Source organism: Aulostomus chinensis, chromosome 18, assembly GCF_037954235.1.
Source record: "Aulostomus chinensis isolate RoL2024-O1b breed Wild chromosome 18, RoL_Achi_v1.0, whole genome shotgun sequence".
Taxonomy (NCBI): Eukaryota; Metazoa; Chordata; class Actinopteri; order Syngnathiformes; family Aulostomidae; genus Aulostomus; species Aulostomus chinensis.
Window position 1 is genome coordinate 9,468,343 of NC_141337.1, and position 9,472 is coordinate 9,477,814.

The following is a 9,472-nucleotide window of genomic DNA, read 5'->3' on the forward strand; positions in this document are numbered from 1 at the left end:
AGGTTCATTACTTTTGGTTGATATTATTTTTTTCCCCCCCTTTGTGTTATTCTTTCATTCCCCAGTGTTCAAATTTATGAATAAAGAATCTGAGGCATTTAAAAATCCTGAAATTCGTGTGTGTGGTCCTCCTTTATGTCACGGTCTCATTTTAACCCAGACATGTTTTCTTTTGATTGCTTGAAAACTTTGTGGTTGTAACACCAACAACCAATGGAAATGGCAGAGAAGCTTCAGAAAGAAACTGAGAAGCTTGGATCAAGTCCATTTACAGCTAAGAGGAAGAAGAAGTGGAAGTGTGCTTGTGTGTTCTCTCAGCCGAGCTAACTTTAGCATCTGAAGCTAGCAAGAGCTAATGATGAGCCAGCTAATTGGTGACCATCTGAGGACCTGCTGCTGGGTCTAACACCGTTTATGCTCCCGTTTCTCTCTCTCTCTCTCCTCCGAGTGGCTGGAGCTGCTGAACTGAGCAGGCTCTCAAAATTAAATTTACAATGAAAGCAACATTAGCGTATCGGCTATAAAGTGTTTTTCTTGGTACCCATGAAAAGATTTTGGAATTGTAACACAGGCGTTACCAATTTGAACAAGTGGGAGACAGATATAATAACAAACTTAAGGTAACCAAGAATGCATGCACCAGGAATCACACTTTATTTCATGTAACTTCAACTTTGTCATCAGAAATAGAGGTCGCAATGTTGTACCAGTGTGGGCATTGCAGAATATGACGCACACTAAAGTCATTTTCATGGTTTGAAGTCCGTTTGAGTGGATGTTGGTGTTGTCCTCTTCATGTTGGTTCACTTAGAAAACTACAAGTAATGACAGCCGAGTGGGGTCAGCCACACAGTCTTCTTTGCTATTGGTTTACGCCCAGTCAGTCACAGTTCACCAGGTTTTTCTCGGCATGAAGCAAAGATGTGAATATGCTTTGATATCTAGTGAAAGTTTTATTTCAGGCAGAATTGGCATTGCTTGGTTCCACATTTTGGAATTAGTTGGAAGTCAAGTCTCTTGTTAACCTCAAACTGTGCTACTGCTACGAGGTAACCGCTACATGCTAAAGGGCTGGTCAGTTGTTCATTGCTGTTAGTTTCATGCTGCAAACTTTTGTTTTGTTTCTGAGGTTTTGCTTTGCTTAACTCATTGTTTCGTAGTGGTATTACTTATTTAAAATGTAACGGGTTAACTATTGATGCAAACTTCACTGTACATGAGTTTTAATAAGATATGTTTTTAATGATGCCTGTCTCAGTTGTTACTGTGAGGTGGTAAAACAGAATAATTCTGATAATGTAATGCTAAGGACAACTAACCCTTAAGGTGTGTTCACACCAAACTTTATTCACGTGAATTTGATCGCATCATCCTGTTTATATTTGCGTCACAAACTTTTTTCCCCTGCGAGAAGAATTTCTTTCTATTGTCAACCATGGCTGACCTAACAACTGTTGCTGGCTTATATCTATTGTGGAAATCCCAGATACGGTGGAAAACCAAATGCCGCTGTATCCGAATCCATGACACAATCCGGAGGAGCACACAGCTGGGTGAATTTCATTGCTTTCTCCAGGAACTGCACCTGGACGACAGCCGTTTCCAGCGGTACTTCAGGCTGACGAGGGCCCAGTTCGATGACCTGTTAGTGAGGATCAGTGCCAGGATACCACGGTCGGACACCAACTACAGTCAGGACCGTTATTTCGTGACTTCGCAGACGCCAGGGGAATCTCAATGCTGATAGGTTCTCTCGATACAACATCATGCGAATTTGTCGTGCAAGTTGAATATTTTCAAGTTGAATATTTTCAACTTGCCCGTAGACGCGAATATGTGAAATTCTCGCCGCCAAATTCGCTTCGCGCTATTCGCGTATTCACATCGCCCCGTGAGTGCACATGCGAATTCGCGTTAAAATTGCCTCTCTCTATTGACTTTACATGTAAACTTGTCATGCGAAAAATTCGCGTTCGGTTTGAACACACTTTTACTTAATAAAAAATTACTTACAATGAAAATACATAGACCTATGTAACATAATTGTTTGGGAAACGTCTTTATTTGAATTTGGTTAGTTGGTAACATACAGGTAATCACTTCACTGTAATCACTGGAGCCTATCCCAGCAGCTGAAACCCACAAGTGGCGATAGCTCAAAGGCAGACAATAAAGTCCGTCCACTGAGATCATAATCTACCCATTCCAAAGAGGTATATTCTGAATAGAACTGGGTGGCTGTCATCATCAGTGATCATCACAAGGGATAGCGCAGGTTTTGGTCATCAAAGACAGCCCCCTCAAGGTGTAATGATGACACCATCAGTGACATTCCAGATTCCGGATATAAGAAAGTGCTCAGTGTTTGTCTGAGATCAGTATTTTTTGCTCACTTGAGATCTGTATGTGTGTTTTTCAAGTAACACAGCCGTGACATTTCTTTTGCTTATTTGTATACACTCTGATCATGTTTCAACACAAGACGTTTCAACATAAGACGATTCGTCATATTCAGTCCTCCAAAGAAAACATGCGGACAGCAAGGGACAATGAAATTGTACAGCTTAGGGGGGAAGTCCTACATGAAAAAGCGGCCCGAGCCACAGAGAGAGTCAGGGCATCACTGCGTGAGCAGAAGCTTAAAGAGGAAATAGAGGAGTATCAGACAAAGATGGCGGAATATCATGGCATGCTCAAAAAGTTGGAAAAACACAGGCTGCAGACTTCCGAATGGGACAATAACATGGAGTCTTTGGCAGATTTTAAAATTAAAATGAAGATGAGATCAGTACTGAAAACTGAACAGATAAAAGAGGCACATAGGAAGGGGTCCCCTCATGGTAACCTGGAATCTGAAATTAACCTCATGATGAAGAAAATAAAAATGCTTGAGGAAAGTATCCAAAAAGGAAAGCAGCAGACAGGGAATCTGGGTGCCTGGCTTAGGTTGAAGACGACCGACCTGTTGACGGATGTCTCCATATTAGAGAGGGAGAAAAAGCAACTTCACCTCAACCTGGAGTCTGTGGCTGAAGAAAATAACCTCAGGAAAAAAGAAGTGCAACTCCTTAAGGTTGAGGTTTCAACGATGAAGGCAAAGTTGAGGGATCTGGAGAAGGAGAGGGACCAACTTTCCCATGAGCTGAAAAATGAACGGGCATTAACACACTGCTTAAAAAGGGAAAACCAGCAACTAATGGAAATGGCAGAGAAGCTTCAGGAAGAAACTGAGAAGCTTGGATCAAGTCCACTGAGAGATAAGAAGAAGAAGAAGTGGAAGTGTGCTTGTGTGTTCCCTTCTCCTTGCAACCATGCAAGACAAGTGCAACCCCTGAACGTCAAGGATTCAACCGTGAAGGCAAAGTTGAGGGATCTGGAGAAGGAGAGGGACCAACTTTCCCATGAGCTGAAAAATGAACGGGCATTAACACACAGCTTAAAAATAGAAAACCAGCAACTAATGGAAATGACAGAGAAGCTTCAGGAAGAAACTGAGAAGCTTGGATCAAGTCCATTGAGAGATAAGAAGAAGAAGAAGAGGAAGTGTGCTTGTGTGTTCTCTCAGCCGAGCTAACTTTAGCATCTGAAGCTAGCAAGAGCTAACGGCAAGCCAGCTAATTGGTGACCATCTGAGGGCCTGATGCTGGGTCTAACACCATTTACGCTCATGAATCTCTCTCCTCCGAGCAGCTGGAGCTCATGAACAGAGCAGGCTGTCAAGCAGGAGCATCAAGCAAGAACCTCCAATCCCCGAGCCGGAACTAACGACGTTGGCACCAGCTGGTGTTCTATCCCACCCTCCCGGGTGGACTCACACGGACCTTTTGTCTTAACATGGCTTCAGGAGATAAAAGACCAAGAGGCCCAGATAGCAAAATTCTTCTGGCTCATATCTGGGCCACACTTCACAACTTCATCCAGCCCTTATACCGTATGGAATGATGGCACTGGAGCACTTCACTCCTGTTTGCCAAAGGTGGGCCACAACCAATCCATCACATTGCTAAATGTCAACCAAAAGCAGACCAAATAGACCACTACTCACCCAAATGTGGCCAATATACATTTTTATTCTGGCCCATATCTGGGCCACAATCCATGTCTTCATTCGGTCCACATACCTTACCGAATGATGGGACATAAACATGGCTTCAGGAGATAAAAGACCAAGAGGCTGGAAATAATTCTCAATGTTCTGTCATTTTAACAACGCATTTTGCTCCCATAAAGGAGAAAAAAGCTATATTTTACTCATTAAAAAAAGCATACAGTTTTCACAGACAGTCTTGGCGCCAGCGTTATTTCATGTTGCCTTCAGTGGTTCGCGTACGCATCCTCCTTTATTCGGCTACCTCTATACTAAACATGTAATCCATGGAACACATTATTTACCATATCAGCTATTAACCTGTCTGGATGTCTGTCGTCTACCTTTATGTCTGATATCAAATATATGTATTTATTGTATATTTTAAAACTCTATTTTTTCACAATAAAAACTCCCCTATTTTGTCCGACATCACCTAAAAGCAGCATTGAGGGTCTTTGCGCAGCCGCAGTGCCATGTAAACAAACTGTCGGGGCAGGCTGTGATTGTTGAAGAGGCTTTTATAGTTGGTTAGGTTGAACGAACAGAATTTTAGTCTCTCTTGGTCTTTGGTGAAGACTTTATAGGGCTTTCATAGTAGGAACTAAACGAGTTTGAATAGTAATTTGCTGTAAACAGCTATATAAGCGCCTCTGCCAAGAAGGTTAGCTAGCGGGGACGTAAGCTAACACTATGTGTCAGCTAGCGTTTTAGCCTTTTTCTGACATCGCTAACTAACTAGCTTCTTAATGCTCGATATTTTTGCATTTTGGCCAGCAGGATACATAAAGTATTCGTGTAGTTTTCCTATTTGATTTCATTTTGTTGATGTTGCCAGGATGGCTAATTTTATAACATAATTTTTAACCTAATTAGCTAGTCAAGTAAGACTATTCTGCTAACTCATATGATAGGCCATCGACTATCTGAAAACAAGCTAACAAGCCGCTAACGTCAACCAGCCGGGTTCTCCAGTCTGGACTGAAACTCATCGAGTTGGGTGTATTTAGTGTCATCACATGTTGACTGAAAACAGGCGAGTGTGTCACACAATACTTTACGTAACGCAAATAATGAAATGGAGCTATCTTGTATTATATTGGGTGACGTAGTTGGCGTGTTTTGGCTTCAACAATGGGAGCAGCCATTGAACATACTGGGTAATGGATAAGTGATGATAGCATTATTATATCGTATATAAACATTGTGGCAGGACTAAATAAGGGTGCTTACTTTTTGCGTCAATGGCTGCCTCTGTTATCAGATTAGTTTTTGTAGGGTGTAACCATCACATGTCTGGCTCAGTGATAGATTAGTTTCGTGCTTGCTTTATAATACTGTGTTTATCTATCTACATGTACCCATACAGAAAACGACAGCACAGTGGCAGCGATGAGGAGAGCGGCCACCTGGTGCCTCAAGCCAAAAGGCAGAACAGAGCTCACCCTCTCTCCCCTGAACCAGGACGGGATGCCTGGGACCCAGAGGTAACATTACAAGCAAAAGCCAAGTCTTTGTTTTAAGATAACATATGTTTGCAAAACATTGCCTTGTCATAATAATTGTTGTACATGAACTCGTAGCAATTTGCAGCGATTATGGTAGATGTGAGGCTCCTTATGAATTAGTAAAATCATCCTGTTTCATTCACAACTGCAAATTAAGGGATGATCTAGGTGTGACGTTGATGTTTTATAAATGTGAACCAGCCAAGAGCAGGATGAACATTAAGTGTCCCGTTTCCCTGCATTATCATGTCGCACCACTTCAGCTCTCATGATTATATTCATTTTTAATGCACAGCACTTATTGACTTTCTCAAGTTCTACCCCCAGAAAATCATATCATTGTATTCACACTAAAAATACACAAATTTTCGTGTTGGTAGTTGGTTGTTTGAATTGAACCATGACACCACTATAAGATCATGTCTATTACTACTCTTAACCATGTTTTGCCATTTTAATTTTAGCCAAGTATAGTTATGCAAGTTTCTCTCACATGACAGTGCAGGATCTTTAGATATCAATGTATCCACATCTCTCTGGTCTAGTTCAGGATGATTTGGAACCTCAAATCACAGACAGACCAGTGTTTGCTGGTTACGTAAATGAAAGCTGAATGCAACCCCCACCCCCCCAAAAAAAACAAAGAAAAATGAAATGTAAAAAAAAAAAACAGTTATAAAAATTATGTTTGACAAAGGCAGACATAATTAATGTTACGAGTGTCATCAGAGATCAGAGCGGAGAGTTTCTGACTGGTAATTTCTGAGTTCGACAACATAAAATGTATTTTTCTCAACTGAGAGCTGTGTTTTGTCTCAACTTCTGAGTTGTCTTGAATGCTGAATACATTTGTGTATTGGTTTGTCAGTACCCTGCTAATGTGTTGACCATCGTCACAGTCATCCAACAGTGAGAGCAGCAGCAGCATCAGTAGTCCAGAACATGCAGTTGGGAGCTGTAGCAGTCAGTGCGTGGTGGGCCCCTGCAGTCCCCTCAGCTCTGGCGACTCCTCAGAACTGGTCGGCCACACAGACCTGGTGTCCTACCTGCAGATCAACCGCATCCTGAAGGAAGCCCATTTCCAGAGCCTGCAGAGCAGAGGTCAGGTCAGAGACGCACGATGACCTAATGTCCCGCGGTCGGCTATCAGAACCCCTGAAGCCTCATGGGGAGTCACTTCACTCAGCTCTTCCTCGCCCATCTCCTGTTACTGTGATATCTCACAGCTCTCTTCTCAACATATTTCCAGATTGTGTGTGTGAGCACGTGTGTCGGGACAGTGTTCATCATTCAAATAAAACAAAAAGATAATCATTTTAGCAATAATGACTGTGGTCAACATTTTTTGCAATCCACCTGTTTTGTAACCAGTCTGTTTACATGCTGCTCAAAGAGCCTCTAGATTTACTGATTGATGATGAATCCCTGCGATTTGTCTCAAATGGATGAAAACAGGAGCTACGGAAAATCTCACCAAACCCAATTTTAGGCCGGTCAGTGTGACTCGTTTAGTCTCCTAGTAGATACTCGTGTTGTATAATGCTGAATCTGACGTCTGTGTTAAGTACATGGGCCAGTCTCAGGGAGGATTTGCACTTGTTGAGGATTGCTCATTTCCTTTCATACTCAGACAGGGACGACTTCTTCACAGGGGGATGTAGAGGCCATGGCTGTTAACTTTTCTCTCCTGTCTCTTTGGTTTTTGTTCATAGAATATCTCCCGATCCTGTTGACAGATTAAAAAAAAGAATTCTAATCGTGAAGTAAAAGCGTGGAACAAGTAGACGTAGGGAATTGGGGACACATTTCTCAAGTGCCATAGTTGACTTAGATCCGTCAGGGTGAATCCTTTATTTTTATTAGGTAATAACAGTGTAGGAACAGGTTGATGCCATAAATTAAAAGAAAAACAAAACTAGTGCTACAACTGATGGTTCACCTTTTGATAGTAGACCTACAAACACAAAAACATGTCAGTCAGAGAGAGATGCAACAATTAGTCTTTTAGTTGAGACGGATTTGGACATTTGCTGGTTCCACACTCTTCATTCTGAGAATTTGCTGGGGTTCCTTCTGCTAGTTTGTTTTCTTTATGTTTTGTTTCCTTTTTTTTTGTTCAGAGAACAATGAGTCTTTTTGTTGTAGAGTGGAAAAAAAACAAAACAAGCAATTCTTTGTCAGTTTGGCCTCGGCGCTACTTCCTGACATGTTGCAGGTTAAACAATTAATCGATTCATTTTTGGAAGTAATCAACAGATGAATCAATAATAAAATGATGGTCAGCTGCTGTCCTAGTCTGAGATGGCCTTGTTTGTGGTCGTTCGATGTAGCTGAGAACGTGCATATTTTTCATTAATAATGCGAGTAATTGGTGAATTTCAAATTTGATCACATATTTATGAATTAAGATGACTATACAGAGGTCAGAAATAATCTTTTTTATTCTCATGCAATAATTTCAGCTATGTTAGATTGTTTTTCTTTGTTTTCATGCAATGCTTTGTTTTCTCATAATAGCACAGAAAGCCTCAGTTACACCCATGAACTCTACAACCCTCTATACATTTTAGGCTGTGCTTTTATTGTTTGTTTGTGTGTGTGAGAGCTGTTTGATGTGGCATGTACGGAAAGAAGTTCTGTCTGTTCAGAGAGTGTTAAAGCCTTTAGGAACCAAAAGTCATTCTCATGGCTTGCATGGTTTGCAATATTACAAGAGCAGCACTAAAAAGCTGTTATTGCAGACGAGCCTCTCTGCCTGTGCACTATCGTTTTATGATTTCTGTACACAAGTGTCCCTGTGCACTGAACATCCAGGTACAAGCACTGACCGTAAGGTTGTGCATCTCTCCTTGCTGTTAACCCGGGGTTTGGTTTCACCGCTGATCCCGTAACCTTGGAGGAGAAAGCTCAGCTTTTCATTTCAGCTTTTATTTCCAGACCGCTGTGTCAGAAATGAAAGTATTTTGAAGATGTGGTTTGTTATTATTTTTTTAATTAAATATATTTTTTTTTGTAATTAGTAATTTACATGACATTAACATGCCATTGACTTTTTTTCTTGTAAATCATTCATTTCAAAAATAAAGATTAATGTTTTGGAACAAAGGCATTCTGTTGTTTGTAGGTGATGAATGAAGCACGGTGAAATGTTGGCATTCGAAAAACTCCATTGTATATGATCGGTATGTGTATTATCATCTGTGAGGACGTGATTATATGCAGCATGATTGTGTTCCATACATCGCGTCGCCTTACAGAAATTCCCTCCATTCTGCTTCCTCCCTCCAAATAGCCATTAATGAATGACTGGCCGTGCGTTGAGATGGTCATTAATGAGCTATGACCTGTGTCTGAGGGAGGAGCAGTGAGGGGTTTCTTTAATTAGCTCACTACACGTCCTTGTCTTTGTCACAGGCACACACACACACACACACACACTAGCAGATTACATACATTAATGCACTGCACGTAACCACGGTTACCTTGACTGCTACTGTGGGTGCTCATTATTTAGCTCCCCGGTCTTCACCAGTCCGCCTCTGCTAAGTTAAGAGATGACGGATGAGCCAAAGATAATTCAGGATTAGAGGTGTTTCTGATCCCTGACAGCGTAGCGCTCTCTGCTCTTAAAGTGCGCAACTTCTCATTATCTACAGAGGCGTATCAAATAGAGAGGGACAAATAGTGACTGGTAAGTGAACGTCTCACGTGTCCTAGTATGTGTCTTTGAAGGCAGGTTTATGTACAGAAGGACAAATGTAATATTACATCCAGGAAAGTGGATGCAATTCAGGGCATCTTTTGGAGTTTCCCAGGTTGTCTTTCGCAAAAAATATTGCATATTAAACTTGGATTTCCACAGCAAAATGCAAAAGCA

General features: G+C 41.4%; 1 protein-coding gene across 3 annotated transcripts; it reads left to right on the forward strand.

Annotated features, from left to right (window-relative positions):
• Window positions 1–423: 423 nt before the first annotated feature.
• LOC147245051 (protein VCF1) lies at window positions 424–8,834 on the forward strand. 3 transcript variants are annotated; one of them, XM_086186169.1, is made up of 3 exons: window positions 424–620; window positions 5,457–5,574; window positions 6,495–8,834. In XM_086186169.1, exons 1-3 carry the CDS (start codon window positions 544–546, stop codon window positions 6,717–6,719), a joined length of 420 nt encoding a protein of 139 aa, XP_086042295.1. In that variant the 5' UTR covers window positions 424–543; the 3' UTR covers window positions 6,720–8,834. The 3 variants fall into 3 exon arrangements, with proteins under 3 accessions (XP_086042295.1, XP_086042296.1, XP_086042297.1); XM_086186170.1 differs by lacking the exon at window positions 424–620 and adding an exon at window positions 3,850–3,976; XM_086186171.1 differs by lacking the exon at window positions 424–620 and adding an exon at window positions 4,552–5,123 and having other exon boundaries at window positions 6,495–8,833.
• Window positions 8,835–9,472: the final 638 nt, after the last annotated feature.